This window comes from Drosophila suzukii, chromosome 3 (genome assembly GCF_043229965.1).
Source record: "Drosophila suzukii chromosome 3, CBGP_Dsuzu_IsoJpt1.0, whole genome shotgun sequence".
Taxonomy (NCBI): domain Eukaryota; kingdom Metazoa; phylum Arthropoda; class Insecta; order Diptera; family Drosophilidae; genus Drosophila; species Drosophila suzukii.
In genome coordinates this window covers 82,606,564-82,631,154 of record NC_092082.1, presented here as the reverse complement: position 1 = coordinate 82,631,154, position 24,591 = coordinate 82,606,564, and the positions used below count along the sequence as shown (strand labels likewise).

The window sequence follows — 24,591 nt, the reverse complement described above, 5'->3', positions numbered from 1 at the left end:
ATGAATTCGTTGAATTCAAGACATTCGTTGATATTCAATTTTTAAAAATCCCGCCTTGTGTGTTAGCGATGACAAAATGCTTTAAATGAAAACGATAATTTTTTGTTGAAAACCAGGGCTGGCTAACAGCACTTGGCAACATCTGGCAACACTGTTCCGCTCCCGGTGTGAAATAAGCCAATTTGTATTTCTTCCATTTATTTGGAATTTAAAGCCAACCCGGGATTAAAAAGAGATCAATTCAGCATGCCTACCATTGGAGTTAAACGGGATCTGCTGTTCGAGGCGCTCGGCAAGACCTACAGTGAGTTTGAAGAGTCCACGTGTAATCACGTTTTCATCGGGTGGAGTACACTTATGTTTACCCCTTTTCCGCAGCCGATGATGAGTTCCAGGATCTTTGCTTTGCCTTCGGACTGGAGCTGGATGAAGTGGTAGGTGCTCCGCCTTAATATAGATTGTATACCCAGTCATAACTCCCAAATAAACCATAATAGACCACGGAGAAGCAGATGCTGACCAAGGAACAGGGCGATGTGGCAGCTGCGGCGAATGCCAGCGAGGAGATCATCTACAGAATCGATATTCCCGCCAACCGGTACGATCTGCTGTGTCTGGAGGGTCTGGTCACGGGTCTGCTGGTGTTCCAGGGCAAGTAAGTAGCAAAACATCTAACTCTTATCAAGAAAATCCTCTATACCTCTACCTTTCCAGGCTGAAACCCCCCAAGTTCCAGTTTGTGGAGCCCGCCAAGAGGCAGGTTCTCAAGATTGACCCGTCGACGGCCCAGATTCGTCCCTATGCCGTGGCCGCTGTGCTCCGGAACGTGACCTTCACGCAGGCCTCTTACAACAGCTTCATCGATCTGCAGGATAAGCTGCACCAGAACATCTGCCGCAAGCGCACCCTGGTAGCCATTGGAACCCACGATCTGGACACCCTGCAGGGACCCTTCAGCTACGAGGCTCTGGCACCAGAACAGATCAAATTCAAGCCACTTAACCAAACCAAGGAGATGACTGGCAGCCAGCTGATGGAATTCTACGCTACACATGCCCAGCTGAAGCAATACTTGCCCATCATTCGGGATTCCCCGGTTTATCCGGTGATCTACGATGCGAATCGTGTGGTGCTGTCTCTGCCGCCCATTATCAACGGCGACCATTCCAAGATCTCGCTGAAGACCAAAAACGTGTTCATCGAGTGCACGGCTACGGATCGAACGAAGGCCAAGGTGGTGCTGGACACCATCGTGTGCCTGTTCTCCGAGCACTGTGCCCAGAAGTTCACAGTGGAGCCGTGCGATGTGGTGCAGCCCGATGGCAGTGTACTCTCCTATCCGGAACTGGAGGTGCGCGAGGAGCGGATCTCGGTGAAGCGGGCAAATGCATACATTGGCATTGATGAGCCGGCGGAAAAGCTGGCCGACATGCTGACACGCATGTATCTGGAGGCCAAGGTCGATGGCGACTCGCTGGTGGTGAAGATCCCTCCCACGCGGCACGATGTGATTCACGCCTGCGACATCTATGAGGACGTGGCCATTGCCTATGGTTATAATAACATTAAGAAATCCCTGCCTGCCTTCATGCAGATAGCCAAGCAATTCCCACTTAACAAGCTGACCGAACAACTGCGTGAGCAGGTGGCTCAGGCGGGATTCACCGAGGCGCTGACCTTTACCCTCTGCTCTCGCGATGACATTGGACGCAAGCTAAACAAGAACATTGAGGCCCTGCCGGCTGTCCACGTCGGCAATCCGAAGACCCTGGAGTTCCAGGTGGTGCGCACTACCCTGCTGCCCGGTCTGCTCAAAACATTGGTGGCCAATCGTAAGATGCCGCTACCCTTGAAGCTCTTTGAGATCAGCGACGTGGTGGTTTCGGATGAGAACACCGAGGTTGGGGCACGCAACGAGCGAAGGGTGTGTGCCGTGAACTGCAACAAGACAGCTGGCTTCGAGGTGGTCCATGGCTTGCTGGATCGCGTGATGCAGTTGCTCTCTGTGCCCTGGAAATCGGCCAACGTGAGCAAGGGTTATTACCTGCAAGCCGCTGAGGGTGAGTTGTCTTAAAGTGCGTTTGTCAGCTCACGAAGTCACCAGAGATTCCTCCTTTCCAGATCCCAGCTACTTCCCTGGTCGCTGTGCTAATGTGATGTACGACAACGTTGTCATTGGCAAGATTGGAGTCCTGCATCCTACAGTGCTCCAGGCCTTCGAGCTCACCACTCCCTGTTCGGTGGTTGAGTTTACCATTGAGCCCTTCGTCTGACAGATTTAATCGATCAACAAAATGTTCAACATTTTCAAAAGGTTCACAAATAAATTATCACAAATAAATTTAATAAAAACTGAGCTTATAATTCTTTATTGAACTGCGTTCAAATCTGAATTCTTAACTTTTCGCAAATTTTACCATCCCCAATTTCAATTCCCAAAATAAGATCATTTTTTTTAATTTTTTATTTATGCTGTTTAATGTTCTCTTTTATATTTTTCCTTCAATACAATAATAATAATTATAAGAGTAATAATAATCCGTAGTATACTCATATAGTATGTGTGTATTTAATATATGTAGTTTTTTTGTTTTTCTTGTTTGCTTTATTTTGTTTTCATACTTTTCATATTTGAAGTATATTTATATTATTTTTAAATTAATAAATCTATGTGAATTCAATTTCTTTCGCTTGAAAAAAATTCTACATTTATTCAGTATGCTTTTTATTTTTTCATTTCATCGTTTTGTTTACGGTTTCTCAATCAAGGATGCATCATCTCATAACGGCTGTATTTTCTCAGCTATTCGGTTGAATATTTTTTGTTTGTCAACAAAAACGTTTGTTTGTTGGTTTTTCGAATAAAGGTCCTGTCGGGCATATATGTAGGTGTATTTATGTGTATGTGGTATATATATTTCTCGTAATTTGTTGTATCAAATAACTTAAACGAACATCATCTCCACATTCTCATTACATTATTTGCTTGCAGCTAAAACATTGAAAAATAGAAAAAAAGTAGTTTCATGCTCACTTATGTATATTATCTTTTATTTCGTATTTTCTCATATTCATCATTATTCATTATCATCGTTTAAAGTATATCTTGTAATCGGGTTTTTTTGTGTTTTGTGTGGTTATGCGTGGGTTGCTCATTTAACGATTCTCTAAGCATTATATCTCAAGCATCGTTTTTCCTCTAGAATTTTACAAAGCAATTGCTTGAAGACCCACATTTTTGACCTTTTTCTCGGCCCGTTTCCGGTATCGGATTTCACTCGTGCATATTGGTAGTGCGACCCTAGATCAGGCAAGAAGGGGTTTATCAAGTGTGTTTTTACATATCATCGTTTAGTTTAGTTTTTGCTTTCTTCGAAATAAAAATTTGTGTATCTCATATATGCTATTCGCTAGTATATAGGTAGGTATATATTTTATGTACGTCTATGAGCAGTGTCGGAAAAGCATCAAAGATGGCAAGCAAGCGCCGCTTCGTCGTCTCGTCATCTTCATCATACATATATCGTTTAGTTCTCGTAAATGGAATATTAAAACGTTACTCGACCATTAATTTCTTGATGTTTTACTTAGTAATTTAAGCAATTTCAATTTCTACTAGCTACATTTTTCGGGGTATCGACCAAGGGGGGTTTTCTCTTTTTCTCTGACCGAAGAACACCAAACTCTTGTAGCTTCGCCTCGGTTGTTTCGTTTTCGGATTTGTTTGGTATCCTTCCCAGACATATCGTTAAGTTGGGGAGTAGTTAATGGTATGCATATGTTATAAGTTGAATTAAGTAATTTTTTGTCGGTTTAGTAGTTCCTTTCGTACTTTTTTTTCGATCTATAGCGTATGCATGCGTTTTCATAGCTTTGTTCTAGTTTCCGGTTTCGTTAGCTTCTTGTTGTGGGTGTATTTCTCTTTTTCGTTTTTTAGTTGGGGAAAAGGGGAATAGAGAAAAGTGCGCGCCTAGAATTTACAGTTTCGACATTCATTTGTTGCCTTTATTAATGTTATTAAATATATATAGATGTATTTATGTATAAGTGTTGTAATAAAAGTTTGTGTGTACTTTAGCTGGCGCTAAACATTTCAATTTAATGTTTCATTCATAAGACTGACTTCTATCTTAAAGTAAATGTATTTTTATGTAGGTGTGTGTTTATGTGTGTTTGTGTGCGGGGAGGGGGTTAGTGCATGTGTATATGTGTGTGAATGAAAGTTACTTTTCGCTTCGTTTACCCTCTGCCTCATCACACAAAAAAAAAGCTACCACTAACTTCATGCTTCTTCAAAAAATATCAATACATTTAAAAATAAATAATATATATTGCACCCAGTTGCCTGGGCGCCACTTTCGAACATTTTTTCTTCTTGCTTTTCGCTCTTTTTATCATTATTTTGCATTCATTTTGCTTTTCTGTAAGATTTCTTTCTGGTTAAATTTCAAGTTGCCTGCGAAACAAATTAATCACCCAAATTCAAAAGTTTTTAAATCGATAAACTAAAGAACAAAGCCATGTTTCAATTTTCACATAAGTCCTTCTTGCTGTTAGTTGGTTTCCACGTCAGTTGGCAGATTGTTAGAAGATTAAGTTGTGGGGAGAAGCCGAGAATCCGAATAGAAAACGTAGAAATTCAATAAAGATTATTTCGCTTCGCATGTTCAAATCAGTGAGATGCTTTTGCTGTTGCTGTTGCTGCTGCTACTGATCTTGACGTTGCTGCTGCTACTGCTGCTTTGTCCTGGTTAATTGGAAGGGTGCTCAGCCATAGCTGCTCGATTCAGTTGCTTGAACGACAGGTATCGAAGAGATCCTCCTTCTGAGTGTCGCTGGGACATCAGTTGGACCAGTTGGTGGTGTAGTTGGTCCAGGGCAACTGGTGGAAGAATGGAAAGAATTCGTTAATGTTGTGTATACACAATAAAATGGAATTGATTTTTAATCAACTCAAACTGGAAATTGGTTGAATATATAGGTACATTCTACAGCTAAATGGTATTAGGAACAGGTTTTTTTTAAGTTTATTAAACACTCACGTGCTTATCGTGATGATCCCACACTTCCATCTTGTCCGGCATGTGTGCGGCGATGTCGACCGCTCCAGGAGCGCCCACAAAGTGCTGGTAGCCGTATGAGGGCATCAAGTTGACGTGCTGCTGTTGCTGCTGGTTCATGTTTGGCGGCGCCTGCATGTTGTGGTAGTCCATGGGCATCTGGAAATGAAAGTATACATTTAAGCATGACGTGTAAAACGCGTCGTCGAAGGAGAGACTCACATTCATTGGCTCATGCTGTTGCTGCTGCGGATATGGTCCGTTGTTGTACGGCCTGTACTGCTGCTGCTGCGGCTGCTGCTGCTTCAGCCAGTTGAGCGGCTGTTGCTGCTGCTGCGACTGTGGTGGAGGCGGTGGCTGCTGCAGACCTGGTGGCTGCGCTTTCGGCTCGTGCGCCCAGGGCGGCAGGACGCTGGCCAGGGCATCGTCCATGCTAAGTGCCGAAGCGGCCACATTAAAGTTGTTGAACTTCCAGGACGCAGCTCGCTCTGTACCAATGGGGCGCGGCATTTTGCGAATGTCGTCATGGTTCGGCGACATGGCAGATGGCGAGCCTAGGCCCGCCATTCCGCCGGCTCCGTTCTCCAGGTGCAGCATGTCCCGACCCGTGTAAGATGGATACTCCAAGGCTCCGCCATACCAACGCTGGGCGGCTGCTCCGCCCGGCTGCCTGGCACCGGCTCCCGGAAGCTGTCTCCCTTGATTGCCTCCAAACATATTCGACTGCGCTCCACCCTGCGGCGGCGGCTGCGGTGGCTGTTTGTTGCCTTGCGGAAAGATCGAGGCTCGTGGATTCAGGCGCAACAAGTTATTGCCATCCACAATGTACGGCGAAGTCGAGGGATCCATGGGGTAGTTTAACTGCTGCTGCTGCTGTTGCTGCTGCTGCTGTGAGGCTCCCACCATTCGTTGCAAATTTTGCAAAGTCTGCATATTTTGCTGCTGGCGATCGATCATGGACGCGGCTGCAGCAGCAGCAGCTGCTTGGGCCGCCGCTGAGTTGCCACCGCCAGCTGGATTGGAACCAATCGCTCCGAAAGTGGGTGGTGCTCCAGACTCCGGTGCAGAGATCGGCATGGGAACATGCCGCTGGATGGGAACTGTGGTGGTAGGCGGCTTGATAACGCCCGGTGAATGAGCAGGAACCGATTCACCCAATCCCTGGGTTCCATTTATGGAGGGCTGGCCCCCTGCGGAATTTCCATCGTTGGCGGACACCATTGGTGATCTGGCTGGCGCTGCTGTAGCTCCTCCTGGTCCTCCACTGGTGATGATGTTTAGAGCCTGCTGGCTAGATTGCGGTGGTTGCTGCTGCTGCTGCTGCTGTTGTTGTTGCTGCTGTTGTTGCTGCTGCTGCTGTTGTTGTTGTTGCTGCTGTTGCTGCTGGATCACATTACCCACAGGCGGTGAGGTTGAGTGATTCGACGAGGCCTTGGAACTGCCCACGGGCGAGCTGAGGATGTTGCGATTATATCCTGGTGCCTTGGAGGCATCCGCCTGCGGCAGACCATCGCCAACAGCTCCTGCTCCTCCGCCAATGCCGGGATCCCCTAGCTTGCCCCACTGCGATTGCTGGTAATCACTGAACAGGGAATAGGCGCTAGACAACTTGGCGGCCAGCTGAGCACTAAAGCTATCTGTGGCTGCATTGGCGGCCATCAGGTGGTTCAGAAGGTTTGTGTTGATCACCAGATTTTGCTGGGCCGTCTGTGGTTGTTGTTGCTGGGTTTGCTGTTGTTGCTGCTGCTGTTCCTGAGGCGCTTGTTGCTGTTGCTGGGGTTGCTGCTGGGGCTGCGGGCCAGGAAGTGGTGCTGCCTGTGGTGGTGGCTGTTGTTGCTGCGACTGCTGCTGCGCTTGTTGCTGTTGCTGTTGCTGCTGGGCTTGGGTGGGAGAGCCCACTCGCTTACTGGGCGGTGCAATGGGTGCAATGGGTTTCACACTGCTGTTAGCAGAGGCCGCTGCTCCTGCTGCAGCGGCTGCATTCACGGCGGCCACATCCGCCACGTTAAAGGTGCCAATTGGTCCAGCCAATATGTTGCTGTTGCTACTGCTACCGCTTCCACTTCCGAGCTGGGCAACATTGGAAGCCGCCGTATTTCCAGCTGCTCCTTGGCCAGCGACAGGCTTACCCCGTCCAAATGGAGCAACCACACCACTGCTGCGTCCGCCAGCCGAGCTGATGATCGCAGAGGCCACTCCTCCCTCAGCCTTTTTGGGCGAGGACTGCGCAATGGCCGCTGCCTTTGCAAAGTTCTGAGCTCCGGGAGCCACAGTCGAGGACTTACCCAGAGCTGTGCTGCTCTTCTGTGCTGCTGGCAGGGATTTGGATGAACTCTCCGTCTTGCTCTTGGCCACACCACTCGAGGAGTTACTTCCGGAGCTACGACCAGGCTGTTGCTGGCTAAGATAACCACCGCCACCCCTGCTATTTCGAGAGCCGGATCCACTCGAAGAAGACACCTTAGAGCTGCTGCTGCTGCCGTTGGACTTGGCAGACGCCGAGGACCGTCCGCTTGGGGCCTTTACTGGCTGCAACTGCTGCTGCTGCTTGTGCGCATTACTGTAGGCAGCTCCCGCCGGTGTAGTAGAGCTGGCAGACGAGCTGGACGACGTGGAGGTGGTGGATGCGGCCGAAGAGAAGGTGTACACGTTCACACCGGCAGCGGTGCGATTGTCCCAAGTACCCACGGTCATTGGAGCATTCGCCCCGCCACCAGAGGCCTGCTTAATGCTGCTGTTGATCCTGGGCAGCATTTGCAAGATATCCACATCGGGATCCTTGATCAGTGCCAAAATAAGCATATGTGCCTGTTTGGTGGCATCTGTCAAACCCTTAATGGTAATGCAGCGTTCCGATTGATTTTTGCCCTGCTTCTCCACCTCAATGTGGGCACCAGTGGTGGCGCGAATGGCGTTTATGTTGCTTCCGCCTCGACCAATAACCCTGGATATGGCATTTACCGGCACCTGCACCTTCTTGCAGGTCATCTCAGGAACCGAAGACGCCGATGAGTTTATGCCCGTGGCCAGCGAGCTTGAACTGTTGCTGGAGCTGTTGGCCAGGTGGTGGTGCTGGTGATGCGGATGGTGCTGCACGCTGGTGGCCGAACTAGTAGCTGTCACAGGCAGTGGGGCTCCACTCGCTCCTACCGCTGTAGTCTGCTGGGTGCTGCTCTTGCGGACCACTTCCTTCCAGCCATCGACCTCGCTGCGCTTGGCAGGATTCAAATTGGTGCTGCTCGCAGCTTGTGACACTGATTTGGACACTTCTTTGCGGTTGTTGGTGTTGGCGTTGCTAGCGTTGGTAGAGCTGCTGCTGTTAATGTTGCTTGCGGACTCGCTGATCTGCAGTTTGCTGGAGTTACTGGTCTGCTGTTTGGCTGGCAGCGCCACCTCCTTGGGAGCAAGGTTCTCCTTTTCACGTTTATTGCTGCTGCTGGTGGAGCTGTTCTTCTCCTCCTTCTTTTTGACAGACGGCTCCTCCTTCTTCACCTCCAGCTGTCGCTTCACAGGAGCAGCCTGCTGTGCGGCAGGTGGTTGCTTAACAACTTCTGCTGCCGGTTGCTTCTTTACAGAGATGCCCTTGAGGACGGTAGTGCTCGATGTGGATGTGATCACGGGAGGAGTGGGTGTTGGAACTGGTTCTACCGATACCGACGACTTGCTCTTAGGCTGCTTCTTGCTCTTCTTTCCCTGACTGTTGCTTGGCCCGGAATTGACTGCCGCGAACGCAGCCTGAATGGACTGACCGCCACCCAGGCGCGCACCTTTCGTGTCTCCGCTGGAGCACGAGCCCTGATCGATGCCAGAGTCGCCCTCCTCACGGGTGGTGGCCGGCGCTGCCTCCTCGTCTTCGTCGTCCTTGTCGGAGTCATCATCCTTGTCACTGGCATCATCGTCATCGCCCTGCATGTCGTCACCGCCAGCCCCGCTGCCCTGTTGTTGGCGGCGCTTCTCCTCCTTCTTCTCCATCTTCTTCTTCTTCTTGCGCTCACGGCGACGGGCGGCGGCAGCCTTGCGGCTCTCTTCGCGCGTCCGCTCCAGATCGAGCTCCTCCAGAAGGATCGAGGCATTCTTGTTGGCCTTGACGGCCTGGGCCTCTTTGGCGCTGCGCAGGATCTTCATACAGTCATAGCACTTGTCGATCAGCTCCTTGTCACTGATGGTGCCAATGAAGCGGATCATCTCCTGGTCGGAGGGGAACTGCGACACATACTGCACCATCCACTTCACAATCTTAGTGTGACCCTTGCGGAAGGCAGCCATCAGGCAGGAAACGCGTCTATTATCCTGTGAGTCAATGTCAGCATTGTGATCGTAAAGAAGCTCCACCACACTGAGGTGGCCACCATGGGCGGCCAACCAGAGCGGGGAGTTACCCTTCTTGTTCTTTACCTCTACACTGGCATTACGGGAAAGAAGGAGCTCTACGAACTTCTGGTGTCCCTTGTCGGCGGCAATGGTCAGAGCTGTATCCCTGGACGTGGGCACCGGAGCAGCATTCACGTCCGCTCCCTTGTCCAGCAGAACGCGACCCACCTCTATGTAGCCGCCCGAGGCGGCCTCCATAAGCGGCGTTAGTCCCGTCTTAGCCCGATGCTCCACATTGGCCCGCCGGTCAAGGAGCAGACTAACGACCTCGTGCCTGCCCTGGAAGCAGGCCAAAGTCAAGGCCGTGTTGCGATTCGTCTCGATCTGAGCATTTATGTCGGATCCCTGATCCAGAAGCAACTTGACAGCCGGCGTGTGACCATTCATTGCGGCCAACATAAGCGGGGAGATGCCCAGCTTGCTGCCCGTGCGCGAGTTGATCTCCGCGCCGTGGCTGAGCAGCAGCTTTATGATGTTCACATAGCCCCCACTGGCAGCCAAGCTCAGTGGCGTGTAGTCGGATACATTGCGGTGCTCTTTGTTGGCACCAACGCTGAGCAGAAGTTCCACCACCTCATAGCGGCCGCCGGAACAGGCCAGCGACAGCGGCGTATCCTTGGTACGCTCTGACTGGGCCTCCAACTCAGCGCTGTGCTTAAGCAGAATGTCCACGACCTTGTCGTGTCCGGCGGTGGCGGCCAGGATAAGCGGTGTGAATCCCTTCTTGTCGCGGTGCTCGATGTTCGCTCCCCGATTGATCAGCAGTTCCACCAGTTCCTCGTGACCGCCGGCACAAGCCAGGGTAAGGGCTGTGTCGTGGTTCGACTCCGTCTCCGAATCAATCTCAATGGTCTTGTCCACACTCGCGGTGTTCGCAACGGCCAACTGGTTCTGGAGTTGAGCCTGCTGCTGGGCTGTTGCGACCTGGGGCTGTTGATGCTGGTTGGTGTTCACTACGGGCGAAATGGTAAGAATTTAAATTAGATAGGTAACGAGAGTAATGCCTAAATAAAATCAAAGACATGGGCCAAAATAAATCCTACATATTAATTAAACAAAATGATTTAAGGGAAAACCCACCTTGACTGCCAGCTGGTGTCTGACGCATCACACAGCGACGATCCTTGCGCGACTGCTTGTCGATGGCCTTTTTGGCAATGCCGCCGGGCATCGACTTGGTGGCGTTGACAGTGGTGCTGGGCGTGGGAGTAGGTGTGCCCATCGGCCAAATGGAGAGCTCGTTTTGCTGCAACAGCTGTTGCTGGGGATTCTGCAGGGCGAATTGTGTGTACGGTCCAACATCGGTCTGCGGCACTACCACAGAAGCTGGATGCGTCTGCGTGGCCACCTGGAAGATGCAATAACGGTTTCGCATAAGTCTCTTATACATTGAATCCCGAATTTCGAACACTTACCTGATGCTGGACACAGGTGGGCGCCTGCATATGCGGCGGCGGGTGGAGGAGTAGCTGTTCCTGCAGATTAAAGTGTTTTTGCTTAAGAGGCAATGCCTGGACACCCACGACGGGAGTTCCGGCTGGCACCTGGCCACTCCGTTGGAGCAGCAGCTCCTGGGCCACCTGCTCTAGTTCACTCTGGGTTGGCGGACGCTGAACGCCGGTTCGTTGTTGAAAGAGATGGGCCTGCTCAGCGTGCAACTGCTGCTGCTGCTGTTCGGTGAGGGGCTCTCCAACAGCCTGTTGTTGCGCCTGATGCTGGGCCATGTTTGGGGGTAGCTGGAAGAGCAACTGCACGGGCGGAGCATTCTTGTCGCCGCTCTCCACGTTGTAAACGAAGTTTGTGGCAGGCTGCTGCTGGTGTTGACGCTGGGCAGTCACAGCCTTGATGAAGGGCGCATTGGTGTACTCGTGCAGCTGATGTAACTGCTGCAGCTGCTGCTTTAACTCCGGATCGTTTTCCAAGGCGAGCTGTTGGTGCTGATGACATTCGGCGGCGTTGGGCAAGGATTGATGGTGAAGCTGCTGCTGCTGATCATCCGTGAAGGGGAGTAAGGAAAGAGGAGTTTGCTGGTGTTGCTGAAGGAAAAAAAATTCATGCATAAGTCAACCGTACACAAATGGGGAAAAATGCAACCAACCTGCACATGCATTTCCTCAGCATCGAGGAGTCGCTGCTCCAGTTGAATGTTTTGCTGCATGGAATAGTCCAGGAGGACGAGATTTGCCTGTCGCTGAGCATCCTGCGGAACATCGCCAGGGTTAATGAGACCCGGCGACCGTACTACGCCCACCAACTGCTCCTGACCGGTCCACTTAGCCGACGATTGCGCCCAGTTGCCAGCAAACCTACCCTTGCACATCTGATTCAAGCTAAACTCGGCCAGCTCTGGGTAGTTTAGGCTACTGGCCAATTCCTGTAACAAATGGTGATAAACATGGTTATTTGTATGCTACATAATTGATTAACTTTATTGTTATCTTATTTTTGGGGCAAAATAAATTTTTTATTCCTAATTAACTTGCCTGGAATATATCCTCCATTTCGCCATCGTTGGCAAAGTGCTCCAAGCCGGAATATAGCTCACTTCCGCCAGCGCCACCATCGTCTTCTGAAAGAAGAGGATTACACGATTCAAATGAGCAATAAGTACCCAGAATCTAAGTATCCGTAATCTTACCGCATTGCTGATCTCCTTCCACTTGGTGCTTCAGCTGCTTCTGGTGGACTGCAACCGCCTTAGCGTGCGCAGCTGCTGCGGTGGCAGCCGCCAGCTGCTGCTGGAGCACGCTGTTCAGCGCCGCGTTACTGCTGGCCGCCGCCTTGAGATTGCTTATTTGTGGCAGGACGTGAACGAGCTCCGAGTTGGTAAGTTCGGGCGGGAAGTCGCACATTGTCTGCGAGTTGAGGATTAGGTTCTCCAGCCGAGTGTTCATTTTGCGCTGCTTTAGAGGCAGTGAGCTAGCACCGCTCTTTGAGTTGTTGTTGTTGTTGCCAGCACCTTGATCACTGTCTGGTTCATCGAGGAAGAACTCGTCATCGTCCCCGTCATCTTCCTCATCCTCGCCTTCGCCACCACCTTCGTCCTCGTCGATGTAGTCTACTTCACCATCGTTGTCCACCTCCGCATCCTCGTCATCGTAGTTGAGCTTATCGATCTCCCCGCTGTTGGTGTCCTGCTCTTCATCGTCATCGTCTTCCTCCTCATCATCCTCCTCTTCCTCCACAATGATGCCATCTTCGCGCAAAGCGGCTGCCAATTCAATGGGCTCCGGCGGCAGTGTGTTTTCCTCGCCATCTGCCGCAGCGTCACCCTCAACGTCGTCCTCGCACTCGCTCTCAAGCTCCGAACTGATCTCGTCCTGATCCTTGTTAGCCGCAGCCACAGCAGCAGCAGCTGCTGCAGCCGAGCAAAGCGTGGCCAGATTTTTCATCTCGGCCCGAGGCTCGGATCCAAGACGATCTGCTTCGGTTGGCGAGGACATGGTGGTCTCCTCCATTTCCGGGGGAGTCTCAGTGGGCGACTTTGGCTGATCGCCGAAGAAATTGTGCACTCCAACCATATGCCAGCCGTCCTTGAAGAAGTTCAACTGGGGTGTGTTCAAAGCCAGATCTTTTCTTCCCCTCGACCCGTTCACTGCCGTCTCCAGCATGCCACGGAAGTCGTCCATGGCCGTCTTGTGCTGCAGGGCTACATCCAGGGATTGCTGTTGTTGTTGCAACTGCTGCTGATCGACATAATTGCCGCTGCCAGTGGGCGAGGCAAGAGGAGAAGCCGGGGAATTAGAGTAGGCCATGTTCGCGGATGAAACTGCCGCTGCTGCTGCAGCCGCTGCATTGTCCAGTGCAACTCGCTGATGGTGCAATTGCAAATGCTGCTGGAGTTGTAGATGCGACTGCTGCATAGACTGCTGCATATGCTACAGATATAAAAGGGTTATTATATGTTTATAAATATATTTGATTTTAGAATGCACAACTTCAGATAGGATTGGCTAACAGAAGCTACACTTACCAGGTTATTATAGATGGACACCATCGGGTTCTGCTGCAAATTGGGCAACACTTGCTGTGCGTGCTGCGCCGCTGCTGCTGCCGCTGCCGCCGCGGCTGCTGCAGCTGCTGCTGCTGCGGCTGCCTGCTTGCGGTTGCTCTTGTTGGTGGCCTTAACCTTGGGCCTGTCGCTGATGGCTGTGCTCTGTAGAACTTCCGAGGAATGGGTAATGGCTCCGCCAGAGTTTCGCTAAAAATATGAAGAAATTTATAAGGAATATTCTTGTAATGGGTTAAAAAAAACCTACGGCTGGGATCTGGGCGCAGGCACTATTGTCCAGTGCTGTCGGTACGGGCTGATTGTTGTCGGCTCCTGGTTGCAGGTAGTAAGGATTAAGAACTTTGTTAACTACACGCATATATTAAAAGAATAAAGCCGAGGACTTACCTTTGAGGGCTAGCTCGTTAGGGTCACTGCTGCTGCTCTCCGGCGGCAGTTCACCCTTCTTCAGCTCCGGCATAAAGCCGCGTCGGCGCTGCAGCCGTGGATCCTCTCCAGCACATGCGAACTGTGTGGCCTTTCCATCCTCACCCAAGGGCTGCGATCGCACCTGCTCGCCATGCTGTTGCTGATCCAGTGGACAGTCGATGAACTCCATCACCTCGCCGGACTTAATTGCTCGATTCCGGTTCGGCAGCATGCCCGCCTTCAGCTTGGCCTGACCTGGCTGCAGTTGCTGTTGTTGCATAACAGGCTGCTGGCAAACGGTGTGGAAGAGTACCGGCGGAGCTGGCGGTGCCTTTTGCGGTGGCTGCAGGGAATTAATGTGCTCCATGTCCAGGTCAAAGTGCTTGCACGGCACCAACTGGTGCTGACCGGCTGTAGGTGGCTGCTGTTGTTGCTGCTGCTGCTGCTGCTCGAAACCTGGTTGCAGGTGGAACAGTCGCGACTTGGCAATGAGGCCTTCCTGCTGCTGAGCACCGAGAGTGGTCAGATCGATTCCTCCGACTTCTCCATACTCCTCCATTCCGGCCTCACTGCCGGTGGTGCTGGCTCCAGCCCCAGCTCCCATTCCCGCCGTCGCCGTAAGTTGCAGCTCGCCTGCGTCTAGGAAGTCTCCAGTTCCCATTGCCACGATGTTGGAGGATCCGTTGCCGGCACTGCTGAACTGTTGCTGGTGGAAATGTTGCTGGTTGGATGCTCGTGCTGCCTCCGACAACTCGTGCAATCCAGGGGGAGCGTTAAGCTGCTGCAACTGATGCTGCAGCTGTTGCTTCATGATCTTTTGGCGCATCTGATTAGGGCCAGATTGGGAAGGTGCTGCAGCGGCCTGGTTAGCGTTCGCAGCCGCTGCCATTTCCGTAGGCGAAATGTTCGGGTAGCGGAAGAGCAGCTCGACCACTCGGGTGTGTCCACCCTTGGAGGCCTCGATCAACATTGTGCTGTTGTCCTTTAGCTTGTGGAACGGGTCGGCGTTGTTTTTCAACAACAGCTCCACCACAGACTGGTGGCCCCCGGCACAGGCTAGCGAAAGGGCAGTGTGATCATTACTGGTAGTCTGTTTGTTGACATTGGCGCCCTTCTGGATGAGGAACTTGACGGTGCACAGGTGTCCGGCGCGACAGGCCTTCATCAGCGGCGTTCGTCCGCCCTCGGACTCGTGCTCCAGCTCAGCTCCGTAGGACAGGAGGACACCGGCCGCATCCGTGTGCCCGTTCTCGCAAGCATGCGTCAGAGCAGTATCTCCGGTCTGCGTCTCTGCATGGACATTGGCCTTGTTCTTCAGCAGAAAGCGCACCAGATCGGTGTGACCCTCCTGTGAGGCCTCCATGAGAGGCGTGGAAGCTCCCAGCTCCAGGTTGGCGCCCTCCTTGATCAGGAAAGCAGCTACCTCACTGAAGCCACCGCAGCAGGCCAGCGTAAGGGCTGTCTCCTGGGTCTCCTCGGTCGTGGCATTGATGTTTGCACCCTTGCTAAGCAGCAGGGCTACCATCTCCTCGTGTCCCTCGCGAGCGGCCTCCATAAGTGGAGTGTAGCCCTCATCATTCACCTCCTCAATGTTGGCTCCACGCTCAATCAGCAGGGTGGCCAACTCCACGTGACCACCACAGGCTGCCAGCGTTAGAGGGGACTCGAACGAATCCGTGGGCATGTTTACCTGGGCACCGGAGTCCAGCAGCAGACGCGCCACCTCAACATGGCCGTCCATTGAAGCCTCCATCAGGGCCGTATGCATTTCGTCGGTCTTGTGCTCCTGATCAGCACCCGCCTGCAGCAGGAACCGCACCATGTCCAGGTGACCCTTGTAGCAGGCAAGTGTGAGGGCGCTCTCCTTGAACTCGTTCGAGTGGGTGTTGATGCCGGCTCCATGCTCGAGCAGCACCTAAATGGTGACAAGGATAACCGATTAGCAATTTGCAAGGGAATTAAAAAGTTGATAAGCAAAACATTTCTGCCGAATGCATCAGATAAGATCAAACTAAGTCACAGAGCTGGCATCTTGCCCAGACCAATCAGTAACTCGATTCAGGTCGTGGGTGTGCCACCACTCTCAAATCTCGGATTATAATCATTTGGATTACGTACAGTAAACTATATATCTACACCTTTCGATGTCCTACTTTAGTTACTAGGATTTTCACATGGAAACACTTACCTTGGCTACCTCTACATGGCCAGCGGAGGCGGCCTCCATCAGGGGCGTGTGTCCATTCTCGTTTTGTTCCTCGACGTTGGCGCCGTGCTTGAGGAGCACCTTCACCACGTCCACCTGACCGCCGGCACAGGCAAACATGAGCGGGGTGTTGCCGGTGGCGCAGTGGGCGTTCACATCGGCGTTGTGGTTGAGCAGCAGTTTTACAATGTCCAGGTGACCCGCGGAGGCGGCCTCCATCAGCGGCGTCGAGTCCTTCTGCCCCTTGTCCTCCACCTGGGCGGCAGACATGGCCAGCAGAACCTATGACAGTCAGAGATAAGGTTTATGCTCAGGTGTACGCACTTAATTTGCCCACGTAATCTTCTATTTCTTGGTCGTTTTCGACTCTTTCAGGATTGTTTGTCTGCTAAGTATGTACAGTTTGTCAAATAATTCTTTGCAAAAGGAAAAATGTCATTAAAATTCATTTTAAAGTTGTATTTTTATTAACAAGAATAGGACTTATTTAATTTTTTCTTTTATATTATGGTTAAGGTGCTTAATATCTACAACTATGAATAAAAAACAGAACATATTTCAGCATGAAACTTAGGAAAAAACAACAAAAACAAAAATTCAGAACATAATCAGTTGTCAATTAATTCTTTGCAAAATGTAAACAGTAGCTAAAGAAAGACACAAAACAAAGTAACGGTAACTAAATTTCGAGAAAAATGAACACGTTCGTTTTTGTTATGTTCTTATCTCCCATGATCATTTCGAATTAACTATTAACAAGTGCACAAGTGATCCTAATCCGCTGTTTAAACAATGCCTGGCAAAAGAGTTGATGAAAACCTTATTCAATTAGTTTATTACAACTATTACAATAATAAAACGGCAAAGGAATTATCAACTATGTTTGATATTAAACTAAGGACAATTTACAACATAATTAATCGAGCGGAAAAACAAAACCGTCTGCATTTAAACAATTCTCCAGGCAGGCCACCAAAGCTTACCAGACGAGACCATTCAAAAATTTTGAAAAATATTAATAATAATCCGCAAACTACACTTAGGCAGTTGGCTCTGGACTTAAAAAATGATTGCAACAAAATAGTGAGCCACGAGACCATCAGAAAAGTTCTCAACACACACAAATACTCTTCCCACGTAGCCAGAAAGAAACCTTTGCTTTCTGCTATTAACATCGATAGGCGGCTAAAATTTTCTATTGCCAATGCTAACAGGCCGGCGGAGTACTGGAATGACGTGATTTTTTGTGATGAGACCAAAATAATGTTGTACTATCATGATGGACCCAGCAAGGTTTGGAGAAAGCCCAACACAGCCTTAAAACAGAAGAATATCATACCAACAGTGAAGTTTGGAAAGCTATCCGCAATGGTTTGGGGATGTATTTCATCCAAGGGCGTCGGAGAACTCCTAATTTTTAACGACATTATGACCAAAGAATTTTATTTGGATATTTTGAAAAAAGAATTGACCAAAAGCGTCGTTGATTTTGGCTTCATTAACCCTCAAAACCCAAATAAGCTTCAGTACAAGCTTTATCAAGACAACGACCCCAAGCACAAATCGTGGATTTGTAGGAACTGGCTGCTGTATAACTGCAGCAAAGTAATTGACACTCCTGCCCAGAGTCCTGACTTGAACCCAATCGAAAACTTGTGGGCTTTATTAAAGAAGAAGGTGGCTAAACGCGGTCCGACCAATAAAAATGCTTTGATCAAAGCGATCCATGAGGAATGGAAGAAAATACCTGAGTATTATGACTTAAATCAACTTATTCAATCTATGCCTCGTCGCCTGAATGCTGTCTTGGATGCCAAAGGACACCACACTAAATATTAGAAAAATAACGGTTATATTTTATATGATTTCGTTTCGAATTTAACCAATGCTTACATTTTGCAAAGAATTAATTGACAACTGATTATGTTCTGAATTTTTGTTTTTGTTGTTTTTTCCTAAGTTTCATGCTGAAATATGTTCTGTTTTTTATTCATAGTTGTAGATATTAAGCACCTTAACCATAATATAAAAGAAAAAATTAAATAAATCCTATTCTTGTTAATAAAAATACAACTTTAAAATGAATTTTAATGACATTTTCCCTTTTGCAAAGAATTATTTGACAAACTGTATGTATTTATCGATAGGCCACAGCTGAGAGTGGAAGTGTATATGGACGGCGTTGCCACACCGGCAAATCGCCGTGTAAAATGGCACGTGAATTTAAGTACATAGGTCTTTAATTGAAAAAAATTGGTAATATTTTTAAAGGTAAAACTTAAAAAAAAAATTTTAATTATTTTTATTTTTATAATTTTTTCTATCGTTTGACTAACAATTATTTATTTACAATCACAAATCAAAAAATTGTTTAAGGACTGAAAAACTAACTGGGGTTGTGTTTTAAAAGCTTAGATTCGTGGCAAAACTTCACTATAAAGAAGTCACGAGTAACATACCTGAGCCAGCTCGTAGTAACCCGCAGAGCAGGCCATGGAGAGCAGGGATTCGCCGTCATCCGTGGAGGCAGCGGCGTCGTTGAGGTTGACGTTGCCCTTGCAGAGCAGCCGCTTCACCGTATTGACATCGTTATCCGTGCAGGCGGCCACGAGGGATCGCGAGAAGCCACTGCTGCAGCAACAGGAAATAGGCCTTCAGTTAATATAAAGGACCTTGGCGGATCTCGAGGTCAATACTTACTTCTTATCGCGGGGACTGTTGGCACAGCGCATCTTGGTCAGAGCCTGCTTAGTCTCGTCGATGGCGTGGGTGGCGTGGCGCAGGACAGGAGCCTTCTCGTTGGCCGCGGCCTCGAGCAGGGCGGTGAGATTGCTGGAGCGCTTGTTGTTGGCGTCCATAAGGAAGGAACTCACTTCGGGCGCGTCCTCTTCCTCGTCCTCATCGTCGATCTCCTCGTCGTCCGCGTCGTTGTCCTGCAGCACATCTGGTGAAAGGATAATCAGAGGCTTACTATCATATTTACAGGTTAAACAGCCTTAGGACTTACCTATCTCCTCCTCGTCCTCCTCGTCGTCGCCTTCGGATTCATCAGAGTCCTCAGATTCCTCCTCCGTTTCGTCCTCATCCTCGCGCACTTCGCCCTCATGCGGGCAGCTATCCGGATCCGATTCGGGAATATCGTCCTGTAACACAATATACATTTCGATTCGTTAGACTCTTACAATTGTCAAACCAAACTATGTATTTTCTACTAACAAACTCAAATCTTTTACTGGGGGTGAGTAGTAAAAAGTTTCCTACAAGTATATACGACTTTATTAAGCTGGAAGTTACAAATTAGAGAAGCTATTTAATAGTTGATCAGTAGAGCACATTCTTGTTGTCTAAGGCCAGCAACAAAGTGGTGGGTTTTAGGTGTGTTTAATGATGTGTGCGAGGAGGAAGCGGAGTAGCTGGGTTAGGAATCGATCAATTATTTGGCAAAAATTAATAGTTTAGTAGAACTGGTGGACTTAAAGCTTTAGGTACTTTCGTCTGCCTTCGGTTAATGCTGAATTATGTTGATTTGGTTTAATTTGTATTTTTTGGAATAGCGGATTGGGAATCAGGTTTTTAACGCGAAACTGAAACTTACCAGGAGATCTGGCCTTAAACACAAGAATGCCAATAGGATCTACAAATAAAGAGAAACGAAAGAAAGGTGTACATAAATAATAAAAATTAAAGCAAGCAGAGAGTAGAGATTTTCATTTTAAGGTCAAGTTGAACTATATTGGAGGGTCCTTAGCCGATTTACATGGAAGGAGTGCAGCAGAAAATCCACGCTCGATCGGAAACTTCGTATCATCGCTTTCCTCAAATTTTGGAAAAGCGTGCGAATAGATGGCCGGTCGACCATCACTCCCCTCTTCTTATGTGCTTCTCTGATGCGTTGAAACAAAAATTTAAGCAAATCTATTTTATTTTTAGTGTAATTTAACATTTACGAGTCTCAAATGTGACAAGAGCTGCATGGCTAGCCAAAAAAAAACAAATTTCAAATAATTCAACAAAATAAATGACGTTTAAACGGCGTTGCCAGTGCGGCCCAAAAGCGGTGGCTAAAATGTAATTATCGATAACAGAAGAAGAGGCAAAGAAGAAGGAGGAGGAGGTGAAGAGTGAAAACTAGCAAACACACGACCAACTAATGCATGATTTCCTCTACCAACACAGACTTTCAAGAATATCACCTTGCTCTGAAAGATCCCAGCGAAACCCCCTTATTGACCCTGATTTTAAGCCTATAAACTACCAAATAGTTTTCCTTGGGAATTTAAAGAACCGCATGAGTCAGAGAGTGCAGTTCGTACATCGATTTAAATACGGGACGCACACACTCTCACCGCCCCGAAAGGTATGCATGTGTGCGTGTGCGCTTGTGTGTTTACGCCCACGCCTTAAATTATTGAACCAAAAAGAAAATGCCAAAAAAAATTGCCGAAATACATTTGCAACACGAGGCCAAGTGCTGTCTGCTTAACCTTTGATGAATGAACAGAATAATATAAAGGAACATAACCAAGCGGAGAAGCAGAAGCAGAAAGACGGCAGTGGAAAGAGAAGCCAAGAGAACCTACAACAAAAATTCAGCATGAACGAGTTCAACAGCAGCCGTTCGTTTGTTCTCGTTGCTGCGCATTGGTATGCGTGTTGCCCTGTGTGTGTGTGTGCGTTGGTAAATTTGTGAAAAAGAAAATCAACCGTAAAATGTTTGCACGCTACCGCAAAATATAATCAGCAAATTGTCTCTGCTGACCGAAAAAAGAAAATAATAAATAAGTTCGCCAAAGTTCATTACACTCAAAAGTGCGTTATTATTATTATGGCTCTTATTTATTATTGTTATTTTCAAGTGTTTCACATACGTTTCACTGCTGCAACAACAAAAACAGCAGCTGGAAAGAAGCAGCAGCAGCGGCGGAGTTGCCAGATCGCAGCCGGACATCTTTGTCACGCTGCCCAAAAGAGAATTCGCGAAAGCAGCCGAAAAAAAATTATGTACATGTGTAAGCAGCGAGGAAATTAAACTACTGATTTGCGTGGGAGAGATGGGGTCAATTACAAGATGCCATCGATGCAATGACCTTTGATTTCAATTGAGTAGTAGCAGCAGCAGCATAAAAGAGCTGTTAAATTTTCTATTTTCCAGTTTCGCATTTAGCATTTCCATTTCGCAAATGTGCTAGTGTGCTAGACAAAGAAAAAGGTATTTTTACGCATACAATCGAAAAAGCAGCGAGCAGTCAAACAGCTGATAAATCATTCACCCACACAGATAAGAGGAAAGGGCTTGCACACACACACACAAACACACCCGCACCGGAAGGTGAAGAGAAATGAGAAACGAAACTCTCGCTGCAACAACAAATGCGTGTATATATGTAGGTAACAGAAATATGAGCGATCACTTCCATTCGAGGTATTTCCCATGTAAAAACTTAATTCCCACTGAGATAATGCGAATCTGTGGAGCGGCAACAGAAATATAAGCACTTGAACTATATTTTTTAGATAACAGACTAAGCTGTCCCGAACGTTGCTATTTGTTTTTTGGAAATGATTAATATTGTACTTTTTATTTTAGATTTTTAGAAGATTATAAACTTTCGGAATAAAACAAGTATTCCTTTTAAAAGTCTACAAATGATAACATATCTTCCTAGATAGTATTCTTGAATTTCCAAATTTTTGTGCTGTTTTATCTATTCAGTTAATAGTTTTCAGATTGTTTTTGATTGAAACTATATACATATAAACACACTCACACTTATCAGCAGTACACATGTGCACGAAAAGGTAGATGAGATTATAAATAACACGTTTTTATAGCTTTGGCAAAACAAAACTAATCACACTTCCAGAGGCTTCGAGAGACTTGATAAAGAGCCGCGCAGGACCACTTTTAAACGAATTATTTCAGAAACTGAGAGAACACTACGTATAGGCTTATAAAAGCAGGACGGACCTTGTGGCGAACTTACCTCTGAAACAGACTCCTCCTCCGATTCGGACAGGTCTGTGGTGACCGGCTGGGGATAGAACTCGGTGTCGGTGTCCGTGTCCGGCGTTATGATGATGTTCTGCAGCGCCGAGATGGCATTCACAATGTTCGCCGACGAGGACAGCGAGGAGGCGGTTGATGACATGGACGAGGTGGCAGAGCGATTGGATGCGGATGCTGAGGCAGCGGCGGCCGCATCCTTAAGCTTCTGCTTGAGCACGGCGGCTGCATTAGCCACATCCACGGCGGGATTGAGGGCCATTCTGGCGGCTGCTCCTCCGGATCCAGATGATCCTCCCGCTGCTCCTGATGATCCACCGGTAGCAGCGCCAGCGTTGCTATCGGAGGCAGCTGCGGCGGCACCCATCAGCAGAGTGGTTGCGGCGAATTTCAAATGCGCCGAATCCTTGCTGGTCAAGTTGGGGGCATTACCAGAGACGGACTGCTGCTGCTGCTGTTGTTGTTGTTGTTGCAAGGCCACCTGTCGCTTCAAAGCGGCCACTGCTGCTCGGGTCTTCTTCGAGGACGAGGAGCTGGAGGAGCTACTACTGGGGGCAGGAGCAGATGCGGATGCAGTTGCTGTAGCAGGAGCAGGAGCAGGCAGTGCTGGGCTGGGCGCCGACGCCACGGCGGAACGGAACTTGGCGGCATTTACTGCTCCAGTGGTGGTCACCGGACCACCGGCTATGACCGTCCCTCCGCTGCCGCTGCTGCCACTCGTTGTTGTTGTTGTGGTTGCTGATGCGCTGCTGCTGCTACCGCTGGTGGCCGTGGGCGTTGTGGGCGTGGCCGAGGCCTGACTGCTACTAGTTCCAGACATCTTGGCAGTGTTATTGTTGGTGTTGTTAACTTTCAATCGGCTATTGCTGGGTAGTAGTGGTGGTGGTGCAGTGGTTGATCCTGATGACTCCGTCGTCGTCGTCGTCAGTGGCTCATTCTTGGCCGACAGGATCTTCCGTCCGCTGGTCTTCAGACTATTGTTAGCCAGTAGAGCGGCGGCTATCGAATGTCTGGCGGCAGCGATACGTGGTAGATTATGATTCAACTGTCTGTTGGGCTTTTGTTGATTGGTGTTATTGTTGTTGATGTTATTGTTATTATTGGAGCCAGAGCCCGATGAGCCTGCGTTATTCTTGCTGGTTGCTTTCGGTTGGTTGGTTGTTGTTGTGGTTTTTTGGTTAAAATACGCCGTAGAGCGCACATTCAAGTCATCGCATTCATGGTTTTTCGCATCATTATTCATTTTACTCTCTCGCTGGAGGTTGTGTTATTGGGGTTTTTCTTCTTGATTTACTTTCAATTCGCGCGTCCTTTTGGAATATTTTGGGAGAGGAGGAAAATAGGTAGAGATTATATAGGTTTTTTTTGGTGTTTTTAATTTTTTTTATTGAGTAAACAGAAACTAGTCCCAAGTAAATCTCACTTCAAGTGAATTTAACATATTTGTTGATGTGTTTTTCAAGGGGGGCGGGGGCGGTACAAAAACACATCAACAAAAAGAGGTTCTTCGGTTATATTGATTTTTTTATGGATATTGTTAGGAATTGGATTTATATATATGCGATGGGCAAAGAAACTAACACACACACACAGGCACCTCGCACGCACACACAAACATACACAGAGAGCCAGCGGGGTGGCAACGCTGCGCATTCTTTCACTTTGCCTTTGCACACTCGTTCGTACATCGTTCGTTCGCATTTAATTCTCCCATTCCATTCCATTTCCCCTGTCCACTGATTCACATTTTTACACCGAAAATTGTTCAGGTGCGAGACGAAACAAAAAACACACTAAATCACACAAATTGCCCCGTTTCATTTCGCCAATTTCTTTTTTATTCGCGGATACAAGACGAATCGATGCGCAATTAGGACTTGGGCAACGTGCTTCACTATTTATATAATCGCAGTGGGGAGGACGCCGCCGAAACGCCAAATCGAAGGCTGCACTTTGCGATCTTAATAACAATCGCATATATGCAATTGCAGTACTTTATTTATAAAACTTTTCGCAGCAGTTTCGACTTCGCCCGAGCGAACGAAGAAAAAATCACTTTTCGACTTTGGCGTATGCGTTTCTCGCTTGGTCGATAGCCTCGTCTCGTTCGCGCACACGCGATGCTCCGACGCGGCCACTCGGACCGCTGTTGCCATCCCCCTTGCACGCGCAGACGAAGGCAGAAAATAGCAGGAGCGACTGAGGGAAAATTTTTTTGCCACTATTCCGATGCCAATTTTCACCAATTAACTGGCGTTCACAGGCCGGAAAACGGGCGCAAAGTGTGCCCCACACGGAGCCCAACAGTTTGGCGATATTTGCGCGTATTACCGTTTAAAATTTGAAGCAAATTAATCAATTTTTCAGCAGTGTTAAATTCTCTGTCTATCGTCAGAGTTTCGGATCGCCATATTATTCCCGGATATAAAGAAAAGGTAGGACCGCACTGCAGAGGTGCAGAAACATCGATGAAAACATCGATTGATTATTTGCTTGGTGGTATTGGTGGTGTTGGCGCGATGCTGCTTAA

At 48.5% G+C, this 24,591-nt stretch overlaps 3 protein-coding genes across 13 annotated transcripts in view; 2 read left to right on the top strand and 1 right to left on the bottom strand.

Moving 5' to 3' along the window:
* The window catches only part of jar (Myosin heavy chain 95F jaguar), a 74,698-nt gene that overhangs the window by 11,692 nt on the left and 38,415 nt on the right, over nucleotides 1-24,591 (top strand). The window lies entirely within an intron of this gene.
* On the top strand, nucleotides 127-2,354 carry beta-PheRS (phenylalanine--tRNA ligase beta subunit). Its single transcript, XM_036817502.3, has 5 exons — nucleotides 127-304; nucleotides 379-434; nucleotides 498-655; nucleotides 715-2,060; nucleotides 2,122-2,354. Exons 1-5 carry the CDS (start codon nucleotides 247-249, stop codon nucleotides 2,271-2,273), a joined length of 1,770 nt encoding a protein of 589 aa, XP_036673397.3. The 5' UTR covers nucleotides 127-246; the 3' UTR covers nucleotides 2,274-2,354.
* Nucleotides 3,977-24,538, bottom strand: mask (multiple ankyrin repeats single KH domain). 7 transcript variants are annotated; one of them, XM_036817497.3, is made up of 18 exons: nucleotides 24,393-24,538; nucleotides 22,042-23,371; nucleotides 19,653-19,691; nucleotides 19,065-19,200; nucleotides 18,758-19,001; nucleotides 18,517-18,688; nucleotides 16,040-16,339; nucleotides 13,831-15,766; nucleotides 13,691-13,755; nucleotides 13,405-13,632; nucleotides 12,070-13,309; nucleotides 11,915-12,000; nucleotides 11,530-11,805; nucleotides 10,847-11,467; nucleotides 10,512-10,779; nucleotides 5,283-10,384; nucleotides 5,043-5,219; nucleotides 3,977-4,882 (listed from the first exon to the last, which is right to left on the bottom strand). In XM_036817497.3, the coding sequence occupies exons 2-18, from the start codon at nucleotides 23,302-23,304 to the stop codon at nucleotides 4,844-4,846; spliced, it is 12,192 nt and encodes a 4,063-aa protein (XP_036673392.3). In that variant the 5' UTR covers nucleotides 23,305-23,371; nucleotides 24,393-24,538; the 3' UTR covers nucleotides 3,977-4,843. The 7 variants fall into 7 exon arrangements, with proteins under 7 accessions (XP_036673392.3, XP_036673394.3, XP_036673393.3 ...); XM_036817499.3 differs by having other exon boundaries at nucleotides 11,915-11,997; XM_036817498.3 differs by having other exon boundaries at nucleotides 18,517-18,685.